This window comes from Macaca nemestrina, chromosome 4 (assembly GCF_043159975.1).
Source record: "Macaca nemestrina isolate mMacNem1 chromosome 4, mMacNem.hap1, whole genome shotgun sequence".
Taxonomy (NCBI): Eukaryota; Metazoa; Chordata; class Mammalia; order Primates; family Cercopithecidae; genus Macaca; species Macaca nemestrina.
The window spans coordinates 34337708-34365526 of NC_092128.1; the positions used below are offsets into that span (position 1 = coordinate 34337708).

The 27819-nt window shown below is 38.4% G+C and overlaps 1 protein-coding gene across 1 annotated transcript; it reads left to right on the top strand.

The window, feature by feature from the left end:
• Positions 1–464: 464 nt before the first annotated feature.
• LOC105474938 (G protein-coupled receptor 37) lies at positions 465–23984 on the top strand. Its single transcript, XM_011729881.3, has 2 exons — positions 465–2405; positions 18962–23984. The coding sequence occupies exons 1-2, from the start codon at positions 1383–1385 to the stop codon at positions 19778–19780; spliced, it is 1842 nt and encodes a 613-aa protein (XP_011728183.2). The 5' UTR covers positions 465–1382; the 3' UTR covers positions 19781–23984.
• Positions 23985–27819: the final 3835 nt, after the last annotated feature.

Genomic DNA, 27819 nt, shown 5'->3' on the forward strand with positions numbered 1-27819 from the left:
TCCCCCCACCCCCTAGAGCTGAGACCTGGGCATGCGCATCAGCCGCGACAGATTGGAGGGGACCCTGCTGCTCTCTCCCGTGCTACCCTCTTCCCTTCCCTCCCCTGACCCCTCTCATATTCCGGTTCCCACCCCCACCCTCCACTCCCGCCCCGCACCCGCCCCCAGCCCGGGCTCGGGGACCTGTTAGGCTGGTTTCGACATCTGGGGAATTAACCTGTCCCGCCCATCCCTAGCCTCGAGCCGCGCAGGCTCCGCGCCTCCGCCCTTGTTCCCTCCCAGCTCCTCGGAGTGGAAGCCGCTACAAATGGCTTGAATGAAACGTGTGTGGGTTTAGTGAGTGGTGAACCACCAGGGGATCCCGTCTCCCCACAAACCAGTATCTCTCCGAGAAGGAGGCGAAGGAGTGGGAGGAGGCAACAAGCGAAGAGTCGAGCTTCGCGGGCGCGCGCAGCGACTGGAGCGCGAGGGCGAAGCCGGGCCACCTCCCCTTCCCGGCCGCGCACTGCCTGGCCCGCGGCGGTTCCAGGCACCACCCTCCCCGCCCAGGCTGCGCCCTCTGTGGCAGTGACTAGCTCCCGCGGCCAGCGGCACTGTCCACCGACGGGCAGGGTCCCTCTTCTCTCCCTTCTCCCCACGATTTCCTTCTCTGCGGCGGCACGCCGTCCAGCAGCCCGCTTCGCCCCGTCGTCAACTTTGAGCTGGAGGAGAAGCAACTTTGGCAGTGGCCGCAGGGTTGGAATCCCGCTTCTTCTCGGCAGCAGTAGGCTCTCAAGTCGCTGGGGTTCGGTGGGGCAAGAGTTTCGCCGGCGCATCAGCTCTGCTTCCGACTGTTTGCAACCTGTTTCCAGCGAGCTGGGAGCGGGGTTGTGACTGCCAGTCGTCTGGGGGAGGGGGACTTGTTTTTCTTTTCCTCTAGAGACCTCGGCTTGCAACTGGATAAAACACTGTCGAAAGGATGTAAATAGGCAGAGCAACTGTTACCAAGAAGGCCACCACCCCCACCCAAAGGCAGTGAGGAGTGTGGGGCTTCGTCCGGGCTCCCCCGAGTCTCAACACAATCAACAGTCAGGTGTTGATTGCAACTTTTCAAGGTCGGTCACCGGGGGTAGCCTATTCCCTCTACGAACCTTGGAGGGCACACCTCGCTGGGACTGAATTTGGCTGAGAAATGCACAAGATGCCAAACGAGGAAGGATTGTATTGGGCGTGTGTGTGACCCCCAAGACCCTTCTTCCGCAATCCCCGTAATCTCCGGTTCCCCGCTACCCGGGCGGGGGTGAGTATGTGACATGTGCCTAACTCTCAGCAGCAACTTCGGCAGCAGGTGTCGATCCTAACTAAGCAGGAGCTGCGGCTGCCGGGTGTGCCCTCACCAAGCCATGCGAGCCCCGGGCGCGCTTCTCGCCCGCATGTCGCGGCTACTGCTTCTGTTACTGCTCAAGGTGTCTGCTTCTTCTGCCCTCGGGTTCGCCCCTGCGTCCAGGAACGAAACTTGTCTGGGGGAGAACTGTTCACCTACAGTGATCCAGCGCCGCGTCAGGGACGTCTGGGGACCAGGAAATTCTGCAAGAGACGTTCTGCGAGCCCGAGCACCCAGGGAGGAGCAGGGAGCAGCGGTGCTTGCGGCTCCCTCCTGGGACCTGCCAGCTGCCCCGGGCCGTGAACCGGCTGCAGGCAGAAGGGCGGAGGCGTCGGCAGCTGGACCCCCGGGACCTCCAACCAGGCCACCTGGCCCCTGGAGGTGGAAAGGTGCTCGGGGTCAGGAGCCTCCTGAAAGTTTGGGGAGAGGGAGCCCCACGGCCCTCCAGCTCTTCCTTCAGATCTCAGAGGAGGAAGAGAAGGGTCCCAGAGGCGCTGGCATTTCCGGGCGCAGCCAGGAGCAGAGTGTGAAGACAGTGCCCGGAGCTAACGATCTTTTTTACTGGCCAAGGAGAGCCGGGAAACTCCAAGGTTCCCACCACAAGCCCCCACCCAAGACGGCCAATGGACCGGCGGGGCACGAAGGGCGGACAATTGCACTCCCGGGCCGGGCGCTGGCCCAGAATGGGTCCTTGGGTGAAGGAATCCATGAGCCTGGGGGTCCCCGCCGGGGAAACAGCACAAACCGGCGCGTGAGACTGAAGAACCCCTTCTACCCGCTGACCCAGGAGTCCTATGGAGCCTACGCGGTCATGTGTCTGTCCGTGGTGATCTTCGGGACCGGCATCATTGGCAACCTGGCGGTGATGTGCATCGTCTGTCACAACTACTACATGCGGAGCATCTCCAACTCCCTCTTGGCCAACCTGGCCTTCTGGGACTTTCTCATTATCTTCTTCTGCCTTCCACTGGTCATCTTCCACGAGCTGACCAAGAAGTGGCTGCTGGAGGACTTCTCCTGCAAGATCGTGCCCTATATAGAGGTAATGCCTTCCAGGGGGGTCTCAAGCTATTGGCTTTATCTGTTTTCGGAATTATGGCATCAGAGAACTGCTGCTGGATGCAACTACCTAGCTGAACACCTTTCCTTTTTATCTGGGGCCCTCTTTCATTTCTCTTTTCAATCATTTATGCATGTATATATGTACAAAAAGAGGCAGTTTTGCGAAATCAAATTCATCTGCTCCTGTGCTGTAAAAAAAAAATGATGATCTCACAATATACAGAATTGTTTTGTGTATAAATCTATCTCCCTGAATATGGTGTTATGCATATTTCTGATTTGGCACTTGTCAGAGATTTTAGGGTTAAATGAATGGCCAGCCTACGGTTGTCATCATCACAGCCTACAAGAAAAAAAAAAATCATTAGCATTTATTTACTAGTTATCTAGTGCTTCAATGTGACTTTTCCCCCAAGAAGATTATTGCATTTTCTTCTTAAACACCAAAGTTGGAGTAATATTTTATTGAAAGAAAGAAAGAAAGAAAATTATGTTTCTTTGTGAGTTGGCCTAATTATGTATTAATAACCTTTCAAATTAGTTTAAGTGGCTGTCTTCCATGCTATCCCATCTAAATTCTTAAAGTCATTTCTTGTTTCTTTCTTTTCCCATCTTGGTTTCTTAATTTTATTTTTGTGTGTTTGCGTGAACTTAAGCAAAGATAAGACTTTGGCCACAATTTGTTTAACATTCTCAAAGTTATGCATTTGTCATTTGTTATAGGTGGAAAGATTGGCTATTTTAAGGGATTGACCCTAAGACTAGAAAATTTCTTGAGAAGAAGGGGGCACATCTAGTTTCCAAACTTTGGAAACAAAAATCATTTTGAGTGAAATTGAGTGTTTCATCCTACAGCTAGTGTCCTGGCCCACTATTGTGGTAGGTGGAATTTGCTCTTTATATGGCCTCTCTTTAAACACCAGCTCTTGGAAGGGGCCCAACTGTTTTGCTGCCAGTTGTGTTTTTAGCCAGCTGGCCCTTGATTTTCTCCATTCAGACTGTCCATTTCATTTATGGAAGCAGAAGAAGGGAAACTGTAAATATTCCACAGCCCCTGATCCTGTCTGGCACCAGGGCCTGTGACACTATGTTCAACATTGTTCCAGGCCTAAAGCTGGGGGATAAGTAAACAGAAAACAGTACCTACTTAGACGGACCAAAGCTGGAGACAGTAAATAAGACCCTCTGTTATCCTGACAGGGATCAGGTGCAGGATCATTCCATGACTATGAAATCAGCTGTTGCTACTTTAGTGGCATCCATGAGTTCTCCTGTTGCCAAGGTTGGCGTATCTCTGAAACATCTACTTTGTTTGGTAGACAGTTCATTTTTGAATTGTGAAGGAGGCAGTTGAACTCATGTTAGAGAATACGTGTCTATTTAACAAACTGCCTCTTCAAGGTCAGTTTCAAATTTCTTTTTTTTTTTTTAATCAGAAGAAATCGACTTATGCAAAAAAAAGACAAAAGATAAAGCGGACAAGAGAGGTACCTCAATGACAGAGAAGTGTATTGGTTTATCTCACTGGAAATGTACTGGACATGTAGAAATCTGTATACATTAGAGGAAAAACAGTAGGACAGAAAAAAGAAATTAGGGAAAGAAAAAAAAAATCAAAGTTCTTGAAAGAACACCTTAAAAGAATATCAAATTCAGGAAAGAATATAAAGACTTTGGTTAATTTAATGAGATATAAGCATTTTGAGCAATGGCATTTATTATGTATGTATTTTAATTTTCTTTTTCCATAATTCTGAGTTTTTATGAATGTAATACTTTCATTTGTATTTCACTTTTTAATTTAATTAGTTCCTCAAGAGTGCTTTGTTTTTTACCTCTTATTATTAGTAAAATCGTCTACTTTCTGTATTTTTGCTTAATTTTTCCCCATCCGAATAGCTTTCTCTATTTTTCAGTTATTAGTGCTAGCGTTTATTTTTCTTAGAGAATCAAAGGCTTAAAAAATTCACTCATTTGTTTATATTTTTTAAATTAGAGTATAATATACATTTTTACTGTTAAAATAGTGAGTGAAAATTTTAATATATAGTGTTTCTATATTTCTACCTAATCCTTATTACTCTGAAATAATTTTATAATGTTTTATACAAATAATTATTGGACAATATTGCTGGCTTCATAATTCCTGATTACTGAGAGCAAGAACTACAGCCCAAATGTCAAAATAAAAGTGTGTCTCCAGGAGGCACTGATGTTTTCACAAAAGTAAGAGGTATTTAGGGTCTCTCGTATGTTGGGTTCCTGCAAAAACAGGCCCTGAGATGTAGATTTATTGGGGCATCAAGTTTATTGGATTGTGCTCTCAGGTTCAACACCTATTAGGGAAGGAAGAAAGCAGGATTGGGCAAAGGGAGAAGTTGAACTGTGATGCAGTTGCCACAAAGACCTCAGCTGACACCATTAGGAGCTTTAGGGCTGGGATGGCCATGCAGCCATATCCTAAATCGGGGCAAGAGGGCTCAGCCTTTACATCTCTTTATGGACCAGTCATTAGATGTAAGGCATTGGATGCAAGACTGCTTCCAGGTTGGGGTATAACCTTGAGTTGGGTGGATCTCTTTGGTCAAGGGCAATTCCTAGAAAGGGATGCAGCTAAGCACTGTCAACCAATAGCCCCAACAGCTGGAGGAATCAGTGCTTCAATTCTTGAAGGTCTTTGGAGGGAGCTATCTGGGTGGAAAACCACAGCATCCACTACAGTGGCCTTTTTTTTTTTTTTTTTTTTTTTTTTTGAGACAGAGTCTTCCTCTGTCTCCAGCCTGGAGTGCAGTGGCACGATCTCAGCTCACTGCAGCCTCTGCCTCCCCAGTTTAAGCTATTCTCCTGCCTAAGCCTCCCGAGTAACTGGGACTACAGGTGCGTGTCACCACGCCTGGCTAATTTTTTTTTTTTTGTATTTTTAGTAGAGACGGGGTTTTACCATGTTGGCCAGGATGGTCTTGATCTCTCGACCTTGTGATCTGCCCACCTCTGCCTCCCAAAGTTCTGGGATTACAGGCGTCAGCCATGGTGCCCGGCCTACGGTAGCTTTTGAACAGTCATGTTAAATCAGACACAGATAATGTTCTAATCCAACTCCCTCATTTTAAAGATGAAATTTGAAGCTCCGAGACTATCCTAAACATATATACCTAGTCAGTAGCCACCAGACCCTTGGTCTCAATGCTTCATGTTTATATTTGCTGATTAGACAAACATGTATGAAGCACAAGCTTTATCCAGTGAGTGTTTTCCTTTCTGCTCTTTGGCATCTGAAACATTTTTTCTTTTTTTTTTATCCATGACACAGGAAAAAATAAAAACCTGTAAACATCATTTGTTATATAATGAAATGTATAGATTCTTTTGTTCTTAGGTTTCATCTTGTTTCTCAGTAATTTCTGCAGTAAGTTCTGCAGTTGATAGTTAATTAAAATTTTTAAAATTGCAATAATCTGAGACAACTATGCTTTTTAATGAGCCTAGCAAGATTACTTCAATGACCAAAAAGTTATATAGGTTACATTTTATGTTCTTAAAATCATGAAGTATGTTAGATTGGTGAAGGACATTACAAATATATTACATTCGTTCAAACTTTCTCCAAATCCCCTTCCAAAATTTTGCCTCTGACCTCAAGATTTTTAAAAATTGTTTGACATCTTGTCTCCTTTCATATTTCTAAATTTTGTCTTTCCTTCACTTGTTACTTTCTTATACTAATTTATTTCTTGGCTATTTTTCCTTTTTTAAAAAACTATGTATAATACATTCTTATTGATTTATGATGTAACATTTACCATTTTCCAGTAATATGTGTAACCTTTTCCAGTGTTTTTATTTTAAAATTTTTCATAGTTAATTTTAAATTGTATTCTCAATTGATTATGATTGATTTTTACAATTTTTCTCTCCTAGCTTCTCTTTTGCTTTATTTTTCTTTTCTACCACAGTTCTTTCTCCTCTACAGCTTGAGTTAGCATAATCTGAAGGGAATCATGGAATTTTGGGGGAGATTTGGGTTTGTGTAGAAAAATAGGAGATATTTCTTAAGTAAAAACTATACTCTTTGTAATTTGCATTCAACTCCTCTTTCTATTTTAATTTGTTGGCCTAAAGCTTGAGGATAGCACCCAGCTTCCAAGGTCTATTGTGAGAAAGGAAGTTTTATGATGTTTAATATCGCTGTGAGTGAGAATGTTCTGGGAACTGTTGTAGTTGATGACTTTTCCTTTTCTATTCCAGGATTATGACATCTTTATGGCCTAGTAATAAATCTCATAAAGACCAAGGACAAATGAAATGGTAGGAGAAGCCAGATAGGAGAGAAGAAAATTTGGATAGATGATGGCCATCCTCCTAGACATATCATTTTGAAGTGGTTTATTACATAGTCACAAGAAAAAAACTATACTCAAAACAAAAGTTGTATATGTAGTATGCTTTTATGTGTATTGGGGGAGGTGGAGATATGTGTGAGTGTGGATTGCAATAGGAGAATGGCAGAGGAGTTCCCTACCATACCTACCATTCACTTAGGAATCTAACAAGTGTTTAACACAAAATAATTTGGGCCAGGTGTGGTGGCACACCCCTGTAATCCCAGCACTTTGGGAGGCCTATGCAGGGAGATTGCTTAAGCCCAGAAGTTCAAGATAAGCCTGGCCAACATGGCAAAACCCCATCTTTACAAAAAATACAAAAATTAGTGGGATGTGGTGGTGCATGCCTATAGTCCCAATCATTCAGGAGGCTGGGGTGGGAGGATTGCTGGAACCCTGGAGGTTGAAGCTGCAGTGATCCATGATCATGCCACTGCATTCCAGCTTAGTTGACAGAGTGGGACCCTGTCTCAAAAAAAAAAAAAAAAAATTCAAATAATTCGGACATCGAATATGGCAACTGGAATGAATCTTTGCTCATTATTTAATGGAAGTCAGAATCAAGGTATCATCTGACCCAGATCCCAGATAACAGATTAAGGTCTGTTTGTACATTAATTGGAGGTTTTGAATGATTGAGATTCTCTTTAGTTTAAAGAACTCACACCTCCATGGTGTGTTGTAGAGCAGAAGGCTTCACATAATTATAATGAGATAACCCCAGATCTAACTGTATTTTTATTTTACTGGGATACAAAATTCCTGCACAGAGGTGGAGGGAGAATAAAGGGAACATGTCTTACCATGGCCTCTGGTCTGGGGATAATTTGTGACAAGTCTAGAATATTTTCTAATGAGAGGAACCAGCTTCTCCAATGACTTTAGAAATACTGGCTTTAAATTGAGTGGAATAAATGGCTCTTTCATTGTCTTAGGTTGTAGCTAGCACTGACAAGTAAGAAAGGAAGGGTGTTTGGAGGTTGAAGATGATAGCGCCATACACCTATCCAATTCTACACAGATTTCCCTAGAACGCCTGCATTCAAGTAATAGAACATTTATCATGGCATATGGTAAATTTTCTTTGAGAGGTGGATTAGCCATTAGGTATTCTGCTGGACTTTTAAGTGGAAACATACTGTTCTATGAGCAATTTTAAATTTACTAATAGTATTCTTAGGGAAAATGTACTCAATATATGAGAATGGTGCTGAACAAGCATTTTATGATTTCCCATTAATCTTTTAGTAATCATTTTGTATATTATCATGCAAATGAAAATATTTAGCTGATGACTCTAACAGGAAGAGAAGTGTTTCTTAGAGTGTGTTTTTATTTATAACTTCACTTCTGAATGATGTATGGTGAAGTTAACTGAATTTGGATCTTACACAAGAAAGGAAAGCTTTATAGTATTCAAATAAGAAATCCAAATAGCTTCCTTAGCCATTGATTGTAATGAGAGCGTGTCCTTTTCTAAAGCTTGTCAATGAAGTATAAATAGGAAAATTGATTTATTTTACTTCCCTTCTGTAGATATTGTCTGGCATTCAGCTTTTAAGGATTATATATAAAACAGCAGCACCCAATAACTGGTTAAAGAGCAATTTGAATACTTTATTATTTTCTGTAATCCTTTTACATAGATGTCATCATTCATTCATTTGTTCACCATTCATTAATTTATCAAATGTTTACCCGGTTTTTCTTGTATGCGAGGTACTATGTCAGGAGTGGGAAGGAGAAGGCAGTAGAGGAAGAGGGAGAAAAGTTTCCAAAGATGAATATCAGAGACGAACCACTGCCATTAAAATTACAGAAAAGTAAAGTAATGTTCTACACCATGATGAATATTATAGTAGAGGTTTGAACAAAGCATCGTGGAAGCTCAGAAATGGCACTGAATTGGGTCAGGTCACAGTTGTACTTATTATGACTGGAGATGGAGAAATTAAAGGGAAAACTGCTCCCTCTAATTCTTTTCAATTATATTCTTACTATTGATCTTCATAAATGCCCATACAACCTAGATCCATGATGAAAAGTTACAAATATAAAAATGTTTTAATTCTTGCTTTTTTGTTTTCTTTAGCTTTCCCAGGATAGAAAGCCCATAATAAAAATTGGCAAAACAATTCAGCAGATAGTTCAGTACTAGAAATTTCTTTTAAAATAGGAATTTGTGCCAGTGCCTAGGATAACTATCTCTGCATTACAGTTAGTCCTTATTAGCTATAAGGACACTAAATAAGTCAAAAATAAACATTTTACTTAAATGCATGGCTTATTTGGCAATGTAATAACAGTATATTAAATTTAGTTCTTCTGAAACTATCAAAACATATACAAATTGTTTAATTTGACCTTAGAGAACCTAAGAAAGAAGATGGACAAGGGGGATACTTTAGACTCCATTGTGGAGTTGAGGAAAGGGGAGCATGATGAATGGATTTCCTCAAAATTAGATTCATCTCTCAAGCACATAATCAGAGTGAAGATTTATTGTGAGCTCCTGAGGGCTTCCAAGGTATCCTGTTATGTCAGCAAAGTATCCTTCCACAGAGACAAGGAAGAAAATAGGTCTGCAGAAGTAAAACAGATACAAGCTTTTGAGTTTACGGAAGGCTGAGTGGGTGAGGGTCTACCTTTGCTTTCATACTTAGGCTGCGTGGACCTTGATACAGTTTTTACACCTTTAATGGCATTCATCTTATGTGCTGCAACCTGAGTTAACGGTATCCCATTGGAAGCACATGGACCTGTGTCTGGGATGTAGATTGTGGGAGAGGTATGGGAAGGCAGCTATGCAGTGCAGTTTGTCTCTGCCTTTACACTTCTGCTCCATCCTCCAGGGATGCGCCTGTCATTTCACTTCCCAAGAATTGACCTGCCAAGGTCCAATAATGAACTCAACCTTGTTGCCAAGACTAACTCCTAAATATTTCAGAGTGGAGTTGAGAATGGGATTGCTGCAGCCTCAAATATGGAGGGTCTTTTTTTATTTGCAAAGTAAGTGTAGATACTTTTCATAAAACTTCCATTCAGGATATGATCACTGTGCCAGTCTTGTTCTTGAGACAGAATACTTTCCATTTGTAAATTTGTGATAGTTTTCAGTGTTATCTGTACACTTGGATGGTTCGTAACATTCATTAATGAGGCCAGGGTCATTGATTTGATCCCTGCCTAGAATGAGACATTCTCATTAGGTCTGTGACTCTACTCAGGGATGTTACTTTTTAATTTTTTTTCAAAGTAGCCCCTTCCTCATCAACTCCCGTCTTCAGGGCCTATCTTTACTATTGTCTCCCTAGTTCAAATCCTTTTTATATAGGAAAAGCATCTGATAAGCCAATTCGCATCAGGATATGTGATTGAGAAATAACCGCCTTTTATAAGAAGATTGCATCAAGAAAGAAACTTCCTTAACAGACTACCAATGGTGAAATTTTGGTTAAAAGCAGATAAATTTTGTCCTAAAATAGGATTTTTCAATTTTATTAAAATCTTGATGAACTAAATACAAATAATCTTGTTTTTAGTTTGAATTCACAATCATGCAAATCAATGTCATTAGCCAGAAAGGGAAATATGTAAAAATGTGTTACTACTTTTTGGAAACTTATCAGAACCCCAAGGTAAACAACTGACATTCCAAGTCACTTTAAGATTGATTAGGAACATCATACTAATACCAAAGATTGAAAACTGGACTGTGGGCTTGGGGGAAAATATTACATTTTGAAATGATTTTGTAATTACTGAGAATAAACATGGAATCTTTAGAATCTAATATAGATGGTTTATATCTTAAGGCAAAATGATGCTAATCTTGCTCCATTTACATTTTTATTTTAATAAACACCTGACAGATTGATAGGAATTATAATATGTTAGACAGGTTGTAGTTAAATGAATTTTTTTAACCCATATAAGGAATGTACTGTGCTATAGATGTGATAATTGGTAAGAAACCTTAATTCAAGATAGGACTATAAAGGGAAAGAGGATTTATGGAATCAAGACAAGTTTTGGGAGAATATGTTGATTTTTAAATAGTCTTAAATGGTTTTTAAAATAAGTAAAGCATGGTATCAAGCTTAGACAAAAGAAAAGAAGGTAGAGAATGAGGCAGTAATGACAGTTGATAGTTGATGCTTTCAAAATATTTTTCCCCCTCAGCATTGGGAATCACATACAAATGGAATAGTCTGAGTATATTAGAAATAAATGGTTATTTATTATATGTGGGCATATCAGACTAAATATCAGTTTACAAGGATAAGAAGCCTTCCCTTTGACTGTGGAAGAGTGGCTGCCAGAATTCTGTTTCATTCCAGAGAGTGCACAAGCAGTGTGTGCACGCATGTAAGGGATGGGGAAAGTCTCTCCTCTGTTTTTGGTTTAGAAATACTAATCTAAGTGTGTCACTGCCACAGTATCATGATCTGCATACACTCCAAAATGAAGACCTTTTGGAAAAGGTCATCTTATTCAGAGCAGTCTGATAAACAGTGGCTCTGATAAACATGCTCCCCAACTCGTGCTCAAAAAAGTATCTCCCATGGGAAGCTGCCCTGAAATGCTGCAAGGACAAGGATAATGGAAAAATGCAAGAAGAAGCCAAAGACATACAAGCTCCAGCCATTTAGAGGCTCTACCCTGTGCTCATCCTGCTCTTTTCCTGACTGGTTGTTAGGCCTGTAACCACTGACATAATAGGTTATCATTCACGACCCTAATGAATGGGTTTTCATAACAATAATGCCCTTGTTTTGAGGGTTACTTGTAAACAAAGGACAGCACATAAATAGATGTACTTAAATATTTTTTATGTAAACTATAAGCCAGGCTAGAATGCAGTTAACAAGACCTTGGTTAGAAATTTTCCTATTTTATAAAAATCAGTGTATTCTAGTCACTTCACTGTACTTGAGCATGTAGATTCAATTTCATAGGATGGAAATTTTGCTTAGAAGGACACTCTTTTGTTTTTTCTTTCCCCATCAGTGTTATCACTGATTTGTACCAGAAAGTTTGGTGAAAGACACAATTTACTTTATGACTTGTATTTTATGGGCTCTGTGTTGTCTATTTCACATCTTACTCTCATTTCTAATCTTTTTTTTTTTTTTTTTTTTTTTACTTGTCTGCAGTAAGCTTCTGAGAAATGCAGCAATAGCTAAGACAGGATCTCTGTAGATTACTGTTTTTCGTAAAGCATCCATGGGCTCTTTCTTCATATCATTTTGAATGAACAGACATTTAAGCACAAAGTGGCAATGGTAGCCCAGGTTCCTCAGGTCCTGATAGTCGCTTTAAATAAGACTTGAGCAGTGGGACAAATGAAATCTAGTTATATGTTGACTTATAAAGTATGCTTTATACCTTTTATTAAGTATTTTGCCTTATACGTTTCTTTCTGTTTGTACTTTTTTTTTTTTTTAACAGAAACCTAGGGAAACATGGGAATTAAAATTACTGGAAAGAGCAGTACACTTTTTCTTATTTTATCAAGAGATAGTTTCACTCTGAATGTTTCCCCAAAGTCATTGTTGTCATATAACTTACTGACTGGGTTAATTTCTCATCAGTGGTATAAAGTAGCTGTCTTAAGTTGGACAGCATAGGTGCTGAACCAAAATTTGGAACTCATGATCTCATAAATACAAGTTTAACAGAGGGACAAAATATTTGAAAGCTGAGGTATATTTGTGGTTCTCATAACTACCAAGTTGGGTTTCTCTAAATTCAGTCTTGCCAGTGGTGGTAAGGGACTAGATGAGGACCCGTATCATTTCCATGCAGGTGATTGTATTTGTACTCCTTCATTATCCTAACCAAACTACCTGTTTTTTGTTGGTTTCTTTCTGTAACAAAATTTAAAAGGTAACTCAAGAAACCATTCACAAAACCTTCCATTATATTTTCAAAATCCTCCATACTTTATAGGTTTCTTTTTTCACTTTGCAGTAGGCTCTCATAGTGTATCCTATCAGCATCCACAAATAAGGGGAGAAATACATATTACCTTGCTCCTTCTTAAGAAGACTGAGGCAAGGAAAAGATGGGGACTCATCTGTCAGGGTATTGAATGTCACTTGAATATTGAACATCTGGAATGTCGCTTGAAATATCTGGATCATTAAATTGAGCCAATTGCACTTTGACTGTAATTGGGAATAAGCCTTTTTAGATGACTTCAAACTGGAGTTTTGTTAGAGTTAGAAAAACATTCAAAATATAGAATATAATAAAATTATTTTATGAGTGATTTAAGCCCTTAGTATTCATTCTCCAGTATCTTATAAATCTCCAAATGAGCAAATATTGTAATAGCATAAATTTTACCTCTAAAATTATATCATTGTAAGAGAAAATTTATCTATTTGTTATCTCTATATTATCATATAAGAAAAAACTTAAGAAACCCATCCAAACTTTAAATGATTTATTTAATGATTTTCTAAATGACTAAAGTAACATATAAAGCTAATGGCAATCATTCCTGGGCTATTTTTTTTTTTTCCTACACGGGAGCAAACTTTTACAACTTTATAAGAGTTACTGTGTATGTCAAGAGCAACAAAGAGTACATTTAGACATGAATTTCAGGTGGTCTTCAAATTCTATTTCCTTTTTGTACCATCCTTCTATTGCACATATTTAAATAGATACTTCAGTTAAAATACAAATCATTACTGTACTGCGTTGTTAATAAACAGTCAAACTGACAATCCCAAAGTTATCCTAGTCTAATAGACTAAGTAGGACATAGATGATATTTGCAAAGATTTAGATCACGTCTCTTGAAATGCAAGTATTTATCAGGAGATGTTTTACAATTTGGTCAGCCTGTAAAGCTAGTCAGACATCTGTAGCAATTTCCCTAAGAGATATTGTGAAATTATGTTTGTCTTCCAATCTTGTTAAACTAGTGATTCTCAACTGCAGTCTCCAGGCATACATGGGTATATCCCAGATCAAGGGGAGTCACAGCAAGCATGCCAGAAACTGTTAGTGAATCCTCTCTGCCCAGTAGACTGTAATGAGTCATTCCATATATAAAGCAACTTGCTGGCTGCATGGTAGCAGGTGGGAGATAGTCAAGAAATTCTGTCATGGATTCCAAACCTTTTGAGGATAAAATACCTGCTATATTCATCATTGTTCCCAGCAGCAGCTACAGTATATTTTGTAGGTGCTCTCTCTTTCTCTCTTAAAGACAAGACACACACATATAGCATTGTGCTAATGCAGTGGTCTCTTTGCTAGTAATACAGTGTTCAATAAAGGCATAATGATACTAAAATTGGGACACTTTAGGGGTGATCAAGAAGAATGACCCTAAACCCCTTCCTTTGGCATCCAGAGCCTCACTGCTCCACATGTGGACTGGGTGGGAGCTGAAGGAGCTTTATTGCTGTTACTCTGGGACACAAAGAAGCGCAGAACATTGTTGTTTGAAAGATCTTAGAGTTGTTTATTTTGATTCCTTTGCCATCTCTGTATTCTAATGCCAATCCTCTCAAAATGCTCAATATCGTATTTTCACCAATAGTTAAAATTGTGTTTCTAAGTTTCCTCTGATCTTGAAATTCTCAAAGTTAATAGTCTTGTCTATGAAAAGTGTTTACAGTTCTGCTTTTGTTGCTGTTAATTATTCCTCCCATTGCAGTTTAATTAATAAGAGATTGCATCTTACTCATTCAGTCTCTCAGGATGTTGCTTCAAAGAACTACCCATCTAAGCCAATGCTTAACAGCTTTACTCCCAAGAGCATATTTCATGGTGATATTGAATTTTAGCAATCAGATGTGGGCATTAAATGCAGAAGATCTGGCGTTCATGATGCAGTTTTATAATTGCACATAATTGCACTATTCATCTTGGTAGAATTTTTAATAAGCTGTATGTAAACAAGTATATTTCAAAATTGTGATAGAAATCTTTTCATGTTGCTCCAACATCTAGGAATTTTAATTACATGGATAGATTTCATGTTTGGGTAAGCAGAAATTAGAACGCCACTCATTATTCGTATGATTTTTATCAATTAATTTCTGAGATGTGCAGTTAATTCTTTACACATGTTTAAAGCCTCCTATAAATAATTCGGAAAAGTACAGACGGGGCCTGTGTACATTTCTTGCTCTTTCACACCCTAAAATATAGTACATAAGTGAATTTACAGAAAAAAGATCTGAAATGATATCACTGCAGGAAGTGGCAGCAGAAGAGAGTAGATGTCTAGGACTGGCATTTGGGCTGCAGTTGCTCTTGGCAACTGCGTCCCAAGTGCTGGCTACATTTGGAGCAGGGCTACTTTCTTCATTGGCACCTTCAGCAACTTTCACTGTTGCTCTTGTGACCTTTCTGGACTGTTTACCCTGTTGCAGCTGGATCCTAACTGCAGAGAGTACCATCAGAGAAAAGTTCAATTTGAAAACAGGAGCCTGGATATAGGAGCTTTTTGAAATTTGTATATGAAATCTGGGGATGATTCCGTAATTCATGATTTATGAAAAAGACTACAAATCATGTATGTTTGAGCTTTTGACTTGGTACTAACGCTTTTGGGAATATGAAGAATTGAGCATCCTCAGATAAAACAAGTGTAGAATTCCTGACGATAGGTTGGAACACATGTAAATCTTGCTTAACATTTGTCCTGGCTTTTGTTATCTTATGAGATTGAAGGTAAAGGACCTGGAAAAACATTGTTTTGCTTTCTTAGGCAGTTAACGTCTTCTAATTAAGAGCGGATGTGCAGCACAGCTTCTGATACCTAAGGAGTTGGTAATCTAACACACTCATCTTAATACATGTCCACCCACACGCATTTGCCATTACCTTTCATTAAAGACTGTAACTTCCTGGAGTTAGGTATGCAGTTACTAGCATTTGTGATAATTGATCCATATTTTTTCAATCTGTAGATTTAAAACTAGGGAGATTAATAGAGAAGATGCTATCTTTTGTGCATTCTGTGTTCTTAGCAAGTAATGATAGAAAACCACCAAGCAAACAGATGTTCTGAGCCCCTAACAGATTGCCTCTCCTCAGAGTCTCCAGTATTTTTATGTTACTGAACTTTCCTTTTAATAGAAATCCTATTCATGATTTCAGAAGGATGCATAGCATAAACTTTGGTAGCTTTGTTTATGTGGACTCACTTGGGCTATAAAGTGACGGGGAAGCATGCACACAGATTTGCCTTAGTGAAGATGGCACGAAAGACTTGACGAGGGTTTCTGATAGTTGAAGAAGTTTTGTTTGTTTTGTTTTGTTTTTAACAGACCTAAGAGAAATGAATCAAAACATTTGAAAAACTGGTATACAAATGTCGTTTCAAAAATCTATAAATTAATGTACTGTAATTTCTACGTGATACTGTTTGATACAGAATTTTAGAAAGTGGCCAGTCATTCTTAGATGTCTTCAAGTGTGGCAATTGCTGACATTTTAAAAACATAATCATAAGACAGTTGTACAATGTGGACTTCAATTTTAGAATTATTCTGTGCCTCCAACATAGATGCAAAACAAATTTTCATCAATGTGAACAATTTTTAGTTTGAAAGTTAATTATTAAAAGGTGAAAGTGGAGTTTTTTTTTTTTCATTTGAAGTCATATTAGGTTGATGTTAACCTTAAAAGTTTGGAGAATAAGAATTGTAGTGATAAGTCCAGTCATGCCTCTTTATCTGCACTGATCTAGAGCTTTGCTAGCCACATTTTTTTCATTTTTGCTTTTAATATAGTTAACATCTCATTATACCTCATTTTCAGACTGTCTCCACTAATAGTTATGAGAGTAGTCAGGGCGTACATACAATGTCCTTATTTTCCGTATTAGAACTAGTAGACACCGTCTGATATGTAGCGTACAAGGAGAAAATATTTGACATTGGAACTGTCGAAATCCACAAGGCATAGCTCTGGGGAGAGTGACAGCTTGAATGTAGTAGATAAACAACTAATGTTTTGAGTACTAAAACTGTATGACAAATGGTTTCCCTTTTGTCAACATCATCCCTTTGACTTTTAAAAAATTAGATGTTAACATTATACTTACATTTCCCCTGCCCCTTTGCCAGGGAATGGCCTATATCATGCTGCTTAAACCTTCCTACCAACAGGCAGGGGAGAGCAAATGCATATATTCGACTTGTCTGGGGTGTAGACCAAAGCATTCCATCCACCCAGGGAGTTTTCTTTTAGTCTCATATTTTATCTGAAACCTTATTGACATTTTACCTTTTACTCATTGTTCTTGTTTGAATACATAGATAATGACTACACTTATTATATATTAAATTACTTCAATTTTCCCCCAAATATTTAAGTGGATTTAATATTGCCAGGTGATTGCTGTGTTCATGTTGTAACTTTGAGAACCATCGTCCCCATCTTGGTTGACTATGATGTGCTTGAGGGAAGTCACTGCTTCTTGTAGCTTTCTATTTTCTCGACACCAAGCATAGTGCTCGGCATAGAGTTGATATCAATAAATGGATGCTTGTGTTGGATATGTATCTGTTTGCCCTATTTGAGTACATGTACAATGCTTAATACATGTTTTATAAGTAAATGAAATGATAGCATGCTTACATTAAGAACATGTGTTTATATTCCTGGAAAGCCTCCATGTGAAAAAAAATAGGTACATATTTTTGGTTCTTAACCTTTAAATGTTGACTTTTTTAGATGTCTGGACCATATGCTTACAAGAACAGTGCCTTTTTGAAGACAGTTTTTCATTTGGTTATTGTCAAAGAGTTTTCTGCTCCAAAATTTTCCTGTGTTTGAGATATCTAGACATTCTTTTTGGCTACTTTCTGCATATTTTCCCGTATTTTTACAGGTTCTATTTTCTTTGATTTTTTGAAGTATCTCCTATTTCTTTAAATTTGATATACATACCTATTTTATGATAAATATATTTTTTATGTCTGATTCTGTATCTTTGGCATATAAATTCATAGTGGCTAATTGTCTCTTGCATATTGTGACTTTTGATTTTGTGAACCTGTGTCCCTTGAATTTTAACTATAGGATTTGAGGTCTGGTTTTAAAGTACATTCTTCCAGAGAGGATTTGTTTGATTTTTACCAGGTGCCTGGGATTATTTTAAATTGTATTTTGGGTTTTCTGAGCCACATAGATCCTGGAAATTCTGATCCTAACACCATGTAAGTTCAGGCTCCTGGTTAGAATTTGCCATTTTTTGCCTCCTTTCCCCCCAGTTCATCCAGACCCAAATCCTGTCATATAGGCAGATTTCTTCATTATCTCCTTACACCTCTTAAGATGTCAGCATTTGAGGAGTTCCAAATTCACAGGGAGTCTTTGACCCAATCCCCACCCACATTGGCCCCAGCTCTGTTTCCTGCCCCTGTGTACCTGGGCATCTTGCCCCATTTTTCTAGCTAAAACTAACTTGAAGCCCTCACCAGGACTGGCAGGTGCCCCTAAGGTAAACACGCAGCATGAACAGGGAGGAGTCTCTGGCCTGTTTGAAATTTGTTTCCTTTTTGATTTTGGCCTCTGGAGAATTTCCCTTTCTTGTTTTCTGTAAGTGTATGCCTTTGAAGATAATACTGTCATACTTTATTTTGCATTTAGGAAAAATTGGAGGAGCCCTCTCATCATTTAGTCCATTGGAGACAATAAACTCTTTGGTATTTGCTGTGTGTAAGGCACACTACTGACCCTCACACTGGAAAACATGAGAATCCTGGTCAGCAATGAAAATGGGAATTTCTGCACTACCCTGACTCCTTATCTAGCTCTCCTAGTGGCAGACACTTTCGTGGTGAATAAGATTTTTAGTGTATCTGGGTTCTTATCTATAATAAAAAGGGATTGGACTAGCTGATCTTTATGGATCCTTCCAGTCCTAAATGTTCTGCACTCTATGACCCTCAACCCACTACAGTTTGTTTTCTATTTTTATGCTTACAATGATTCAGCTGATGTCCTGAGCCCAGTTACCCATGCCTCATTCTGGAAAACTGTTCTCTCTCTCTTATTTTTATTTATTTATCTTTTTTTTTTTTTTTTTTACGGTTTTGCCAGTCTGCATTTATTCCCTAGTGCTTTGATCTTTCAGGGGACACTGGGAATAAATGTCTTCTCTGTTCCCCCACAGGTCGCTTCTCTGGGAGTCACCACTTTCACCTTATGTGCTCTGTGCATAGACCGTTTCCGTGCTGCCACCAACGTACAGATGTACTATGAAATGATCGAAAACTGTTCCTCAACAACTGCCAAACTGGCTGTTATATGGGTGGGAGCTCTACTGTTAGCACTTCCAGAAGTTGTTCTCCGCCAGCTGAGCAAGGAGGATTTGGGGTTTAGTGGCCGAGCTCCAGCAGAAAGGTGCATTATTAAGATCTCTCCTGATTTACCGGACACCGTCTATGTTCTAGCCCTCACCTACGACAGTGCGAGACTCTGGTGGTATTTTGGCTGTTACTTTTGTTTGCCCACACTTTTCACCATCACCTGCTCTCTAGTGACTGCGAGGAAAATCCGCAAAGCAGAGAAAGCCTGTACCCGAGGGAATAAGCGGCAGATTCAACTAGAGAGCCAGATGAACTGCACGGTAGTGGCACTGACCATTTTATATGGATTTTGCATTATTCCTGAAAATATCTGCAACATCGTTACTGCCTACATGGCTACAGGGGTTTCGCAGCAGACAATGGACCTCCTAAATATCATCAGCCAGTTCCTTTTGTTCTTTAAGTCCTGTGTCACCCCAGTCCTCCTTTTCTGTCTCTGCAAACCCTTCAGTCGGGCCTTCATGGAGTGCTGCTGCTGTTGCTGTGAGGAATGCATTCAGAAGTCTTCAACGGTGACCAGTGATGACAATGACAACGAGTACACCACAGAACTCGAACTCTCGCCTTTCAGTACCATACGCCGTGAAATGTCCACTTTTGCTTCTGTCGGAACTCATTGCTGAAGGACGGTACTTGGTTGGGTCAGATTTATTTGTTTGATTTTCATATCCCGTGAGAGTTTTTAATTCATATTTTTCCTTATAGGGAAAAATGCAAAAAAAGAAATAATAAAGAAAGAAATATTAACTACTGTAGAACTGATTTTGCAAATTAATATTTGTGCTTTGAAAAAAAGTTTCTATTTAGTTATTTAAGAAGAATGAGAAGGCCAATAGTTTTAGATCATTTTATCTGGTATGGTGCTAATATTTTATTTGAAAAAAGTTACTGCAACCTAACTTAAAATTGCTAACGTTTTTTCTTCTTTTAAAAATACAATTATTGTATATTGATTATAGCCATGTGATTTTGTAGGTTATTTTATATTTGAGTTGTGATTGAAAGTATGTTGTATATGGTATTGTGAGATGATTTGTACTTGGAAGCATTCACAAAGTAGCACCAAATAAATTACACTTTATTCTTTAATGTCATTGTCAATCTACTTTTAACCAATATTCAATAAATCTTCTAATTGCCTTAAAGATACAATTACTGGTTCTATGCACAATTTAAAACTGGCCTTACTGTTTTATAACCTATTTTCTTTTAAGGCAGGTAATCATTATGTCATAAAGAAGTTTTGCTAATAGCAGTATTTTATATGCATGATTCATAAAACTATGTTGTATGTTAAAACAAAGCTGTATTTTTAATATTCAGGTATAGATGTCAAGTTACTTCTGAATACTCATAAAATATGAATAAATAGCAGAGTAGGAAGAAAGTTTCTTTTTTAAAAAATTTGCCTTTGAACTAGCACATAGAGCTACAGGTTTTCCCTTGAGGAATTCTGGGCAGAATCAAGAGTTTTAAAATGCAGTTGTCATCTGATTGCCTCTGAACACTGACCTTTGAAGCTTTGTGAATCCTACGTATAGCACTCTGAATTCTAATTTTTCTCCTTTTGAAAAATAAACTTGATGAAATCTATACAACTTAATTTCTTTAAGTGCACTGAAAGTATAGGAGTGGAATAATAAAACATATATTTTTATTAGAACATTCAAATACTACCTTTAACTTGATACTTCATAAACTCTGAATAAAAACCTAACCTCCTCCAATGGGAATATTTGAATCCCCTCTTTTGCCTCTTCGGGAGTTTGAAGTGCAGCAATTGTGTAGGATGCTTGCTGTGTGGGAACATGTCTAACTCAGATGGCAGAGGCCATGACCTAGTGACACAGTCATATTTAAAAGCTACCAAAGAAGAGATGTGTAGTTGAATGCTTTTGTCTTCAGAAAAATCTTATTTTAGGGGAAGCCAGTTTTCTTGCTGGGAAAACGTATTTTCTGCTTGTTGATTTCTGTTCTACTCAGCACAAGTAAGTCAGTATTCCTTTTTCCAAATTATAACGTGATGTTATTTAAAAATCATTAAAGAGATTGGTGCAGGTGAAACTCGAGTTAACTAAATGGGAATGTTCAGGCTATCTCCTTTTTCCCTGTCCAATACTTTTCAAAGGGATTTCCCCCTCCATTGTGTGTATCCTGTGGGATCTGCAGGAGAATTAAAACAAGGCACCCTTGTCTTCTTATAGATCCCTGTAATACATCTTTGGAAAATTTCTCAAGAGGACATCTGAGTTAGGTTTTGGCTGCTGAGCAGGTCAGCAGTTGTGATTCCATAGTCTCTCTCTTGACAGTCACTTTTATAAATCAAGGAACAATAGAGCATGTCATGTAGAAAAGATTCCATCCTATTACCTGAGTAACGAAAGGTAAGTAGGTCACAGCCTCAGACCTTACAAAATCAGGTAGGGATGACATGGATGGGAAGGAATAAAATAAAAACATAGACAACTATGATATAAGCTGGGGCTTGTTAGGTGCCTCAGGAAGGTGTGAAGTTCTGTGATAGTTCGGAGCAGAGGGAACACTTGTCGGATTAAAAGAGAGCGTGAAAGGCTTTATGAGATAAGTGGATGGGTGAGCTTTTAGAAGGAGCTGATTGATGAAAGATTGTGTGAGGAGTAGACACCTCAGGAGGAGAAAGGTAACTTATGAAGGAATAGAGGAAGAAATCACTGGGAGTGATTGAAGAATAAACAGCCCAGTTTGACTTCTGTGCTACGCGTGCATAGAAACCTTGCGGAAAATATTAATGAAAATATGCACCAAGGCCTCTAGTAAAAGGGCCATGTTTTGAAAGATGTTTAGATGTTGGTGCTTCGGGAAATGGGGCTTTGCTTTTAAGGTTTTTGAGTATGGAGAAATAGTATCGCAACTCTGCATAGGAAGATTAACTTGCAAACAGTTTAAATAGGCTGGTAGGGGACAGTCTGAACATGAAAAAGCAACTAGGAAGCTATTATAAGAGATTGAACCATAGTGGAGGCAGCGGGAACTTAAATTTCTTTTTTCATTTATACTTACCTTTCAACTTTTTGTAGTTGCAACATGTACTTTCTTATTGAATCCTACCTCTGTCAAAGTGGAAACTTTAATAACTCAAAATAAATTGTCCCAAGTATAAAGTGATTTCAAAGTTTTCTCATAGTCTTGCGTTTTTCACAAAAACCAATTTCTATAACATACTTTAAAAAAATTGTTAATCATTTCTGTTCAACATTTCTCCAGTCTAGATCCTAATCCAGTGTCTTCCGCTCCTCATTAAACAACAACAACAACAAAAAGAAACTCACAGCTAAGATTAAGTTCAGTAAAATTTTGATTAATCAGAAAATGCTAGGAATGGCATTTTGGTTACTTAACAGGAACACTTTTGTGGTTTCAGGGTAGTCAATGAAAATATTTTCAAAATCTGTGTCTATATCTATAACTGGATATTATAATTAACTCAATTTAACATTTATTTGATTCGCAATTTTGAAGCCTTTGAATGTATGACTTCAAGCAGTAAGAAAGATGGAGTGATGGTGAGAAGATAAAGGTGAAGTGGTGCTCAGAGGGATTAGTGGTTGAGAGGGAAGAAGGTAGGAAGAAGAGCTTCACAGAGGAAGGATCAAATCGTTATTGTTCCAGTTTATAGATGTAAGTAATTTACTGAAATCTAAGAAAATGCTGATACGTATTTTAAAAACTATATCCCTAATAAGTCTTTTTTTTCCTCATCAGTTCCTTATTTCTCATAAAAGTAAAATTAGAATAAAAGATCCATTTCTTCAAGAATTATGGTGAGATAGATTTTAGTGTGTTATATAAAGTAGCAAGTGATACTGAGTTCAGGGCATTTTAAGTAACAGCTCTTTCATTATATCTCAGCTAATTTATTCAACAATTATTGAGTGAACACTATTATATGTTAAGCACCATTGTAGGTGCATGTGATATAGCTGTGAACTAATCATCAAGAAGCTTTGCCCTCTCTTGTTGAGACAGATAGACACTATAAATAAGGAGAATGCATAGTATATAGTTTTTAGAATACATAGTATTTTTGGTAGTGGAAATTACCACAGAGGAAAGGAGTACCAGGGTAAGGTGAGGTTATGAAGAAGACCTTATTGCTAATATGACATTCAATTAAGACTTGAAAAGAGCAATCAAGTCTTGTAGCAACTGGGGGAAAAAGCAGGTTCTGAGGTAGGAATATGTCTGATAGGTTTCAGGAATGTAAAGCAGCTACTGAAGCTGGGAAAGAAGGAAGAGGAAGAGAAGTAGCGGATGAGATCAGAGAGCTAAAGGGAGGCCATGTAAACTATTGTAATGACTGCTTTTTATTCCAAGTAACACGCCACTGGAGGGTTTTAGATGAAGTGATCTGATTATTTTCAAACCAACAATTTCATTTATTTTAATATTACCATATAGTTAATACACCGTAAATTCACTCCTGTTAGCACACAGTCCTGAGCGTGCAGTTGTGTAACCACTACAAAGTATAAAACAGTCTCATTATTTCAGAAAATCTTCCCATCCCCCTTTGTAGCCAACTTTATTCCATTTTTTTTATTGTTATAGAATGTCATATAAATGGAATTGTATCGTACGTAGCATTTCCATCTGGATTCTTTCAGTAGCAGAGTACATTGGATGTTCATCCATGTTGTGTGTATCAGTAGTTTGTCTTTTTCTATTGCTGAACAGTATTCCATTGTATGAATGTAGCACTGTGTGTTTATGCACTTCTTTCTCAGTTGAGGGACATTTGCATTGTTTTGAACTTGGTGATTATTAATAAAGCCACTAGAAATGTCCACATATAGATATTTATGTGAATACAAATGTTCATGCCTGTTTGGTAAACAGCTAGGAGTGAGAATTTTAGGTGATATCGTAAGTATATTTTGTAACTTTATAAGAAACTGCCAACTGTTTGCTAAAGTTGCTATACCATTTTGCATTCCCACCCGCAAACTATATTGTCAATAGTCCTTGTCAATAGTCCTTGGTATTGCCAGTTTTCTTTTTTTTAAGTTTTAACCACTGTAATATGCATGCAGTGGTATCTCATTGTGGTTTTTGCCCTTCTCTACTCAATTTTATTTTTTTTAAAGAGGCTAACTAATAGAGAAGTTGAAAGACAAGAACAATGCATGCATGTTTACTATTTACCTAAAGTAAGCCACCATTTACTATGTTTTCACACTTGTTTATTATTTTCTCCAATTTTTTTCTCACCATTTGAAAAAAGTTATAGGTTACAGGCATTATTGATGTTTTCACCATAAACACTTCAGCATGCTACCTCTTAAGAACAAGAATATTTTCCTACTTAACACAATATCATCATCAGGGCCAATAAATTAAACATGAAACAGTATTATTCCCTAATGGATAGTTCATTTTCAAATTTCCCAAATTATTCCCAATAATATTCATTATGGAGTTTCCCTTATAGAAGGGCTTTCCCTGCCCATTTTCCTCCTGCCTTTTTTAATTGCTAATTTGGATTATCACCAATTGTCTTAGTTGGGGATCCCTCAAAAGCCAAAGTTGGAGAGAAAATGATTTGGGGGTCAGTGATTTATTTGCTCTTTCTTTCCTGACTGCTTTGATAGATATTAGTCTGTAGTTTATTTACTTGCTTTTTACTTGTGAGGTCTTTCTTTGGCTCTGGTGTCTTAGTGTCACTGGCCTCATAGAGTGAGTTGAGAAATGGTCCTTTCTTGATTTTCTGAAAGAATTTTTGAAGGATTGCTATTATTTCTTCTTAAATAGTTAGTAGTATTTATGAGTAAAATCATTTCAGTTGGGGATTTTATTTATAGAAAGATTTCAAATTATGAATTCAATTTTATTACCCCTTGTAGGTATTACTTGCATCTTCAATTTTTTCATGAGTTGGTTTTGGTAATTTGTGCTTTTATACAAATTTGCCAATTTCATCTAAGTTATCTAATGTATTAGAATAAAGTCATTAATAACATTCTCTTACGTAATAGATAATTTTGAGTGTCAACTTGCCTGGGTCAAGGAATACCTGACATTCATCTAGCAGGTAAAACATTATTTCTGGGTATGTGTGTAAGGATGTTTCCAGAATCAATTAGCAATTACGTAGCACTTAGACATTAAGCACCTCTCTGTGCATGAAGAAAATTTTCAAAGCAATAAAGTAAGATTATACCTTAAGAAACTAGAAAATGATGAGGAAACTAAATCCAAAGCAAAGCTAAGAAAGAAAGTAATAAAGATTAGAGAAAACATCATAAAATATAAGACAGGAGAAAAAAAAATAAAATTAATGTTGCTTCTTAAGATGAGCAAAATTGGCAAATGTTTTACTAGACTTTTACAAGGAAAATAGAGAAGACACAAATTTTCAAAATCAGGAATGAAAGAGGGAACACTACTATCAACCCTGCAGAAAAGAAAAGTTGTAAGATATGTTAGGATCCTTCAGAAGTGCAAAACCAATAGCACATGTATAAGCACGTAGTAGGGGATTTATTATGGAAATTAGGTTGCACGATTATGGAGGATAAGAAGTCCCATATTATGCTGTCTGCAGGCTGAAAAACCAGAGAAGTTGGTAGTGTAATTCAGCCTGAGTCTGAAGGCCTGAGAACCTCCATGGGGAGTGGAGGAGGACCATTGCTGTAAGTCCAGATTCCAAAGGCCTGAAAATATGGAGTGCTGATGTCCAAGGCCAAGAGGTGGATATCCTAGCTTAGGAAGAGAGCAAAATCACCCATCGTCCACCTTTTTGTTCTAGTCAGGCCCTGCATGGACTGGATGATGCTAGCCCCCTTTGGTGAGGGCAGATGTTCTTTACTCAGTCTGCTGATTCAAATGCTAATCTCTTCTGGAAACACCCTCACAGACACAATTAGAAGTGATGTTTTACAGTTATCTGGGCATCCCTTAGCACAGTCAAGTTGACACATAAAATTAACCATCACAGAGGATATACTTGTTTCTTAGGGCAATTGTTACAAAATACCACAAACGAAGTGGCTTAAAACAACAAGAATTTATTCTCTGACAGTTCTGGAGACTGGAGGTCCAAAATCAAGGTGTTGGCAGGGCTGTGCTCCCTCTTAAGCCTCTAGGACCAGCTTGTCCAACCCATGCCCACAGGCTTCATGCAGCCCAGGACAGTTTGGAATGTGACCCAACACAAATTTGTAAACTTCTTAAAACATTATGAGATGTTTTTTGCAATTTTTTTTTTTTTTTTCTCATCAGCTATCATTAGTGTTAGTGTGTGTTATATGTGGTCCCAGACAATACTATTTCCAGTGTGGCCCAGGGAAGCTAAAAGGCAGGATACCTCTGCTCTAGGAGAAGATCCTTCATAATGCCAAAATTTGCCCTCATCTTCACAAGGCCATTTTCTCTCTGTGTGGCTCTTCTCATAAAAACACCAGTCATGGCAGCTTAATAGTCCGTCCTTTCCAATACGACCTCATCTAACTTAACTAGTATTTTAAATAATTAATATTTCAGTTAATATATCTGCAATGTCTTATTTCAAACAAGGTCAAATTTTGAGGAACTGAAGGTTAGGGCTTCAACATACCTTTTTGAGTGACACAAGTCAGCCCTCTAAGGGCAGCCAAAACAGAAGACTGAATTCCTTGAACTGGAAATTATACCACAGGCTTTCCTGGTTTTCAGGCTTTCAGAATCAGACCAAATCACATCGCCAGCTTTCCTGGTTCTACAGCTTGAAGACAGCATATTGTGGAACTTCTCAGCCTCCATAATCATGCAGGCTAATTCCCATAATAAATCCTATCATGCATATCTCCATATGTCCTATTGGTTCTGTTTCTCTGGAGAACTCTGACTAATAGATTTTATAACTTTTTATTTCTGCAAAGTTGGTAGTGATGTTCTTTGTTTTGTTCCTGATTTTAATAATCTGTCTCTTCTCTCTCTTTCTTTTGGTCAGCTTAAAGATCTGTCCATTTTGTTAATCTTTCCAAAGAAGCAATATTGATTTAATTTTTTTCCGTTGTTTTTCTGTTTTATATTTCATTGATTCTTACTCCAATTCTTATTTCTTTTCTTAGCCTTGTAAAGAGCTTAGATATTGCCAGTTCATCCTAACAACAAGTAAGAAGTCCAAGAGACTAAAAAGTTAGCAACTCTTCTAGGATTTGGAAGAGAGTGAGGACACAGGACAAACTGCTACCCCGAAGACTAGAGAGACAAATGAAGTAAAGGAGTCCTGGCTGACATACCAGAGCAGAGATTAAATGAGCGGAACCCACCACAAGAACCAGTATCCCAGTAGGAAATATTGAACTGTCACTGACAAACTGCTGGAGGCTCAGTGTGGACAACTCTCAGTTAAAAAGTCCAAGGGGATCCAGTCACTAGGAGGACTTCACAATTTTGTGAGATTTACCTCCGGGAGCTTACCCAGATTCTCACAGTAAATACTGAAGAGAAATCTCTTTATGCTTCCAGCAGGAAGAGGGAAAAAGTAACCATTTGAGATATACCATAGCACTCTATTCTTCTTAACAAGTTCTTCCCTCCGGAGAAATTCGTTAACCAGAGGCTAGCCTGCTGGGGTGTTACCACAGACTAACTGACCTGGGAAAAACACAATAAGCAACAGCTCTATTCTTCCACATGAAAC

What these genes read in the sequence shown, in the direction of transcription:
- LOC105474938 (XM_011729881.3), top strand. Translation starts at nt 1,383, where the DNA reads ATGCGAGCCCCGGGCGCGCTTCTCGCCCGCATGTCGCGGCTACTGCTT. An exon ending in AGATCGTGCCCTATATAGAG is followed by an intron (nt 2,406 to 18,961) that starts GTAATGCCTTCC and finishes GTTCCCCCACAG; the next exon opens with GTCGCTTCTCTGGGAGTCAC.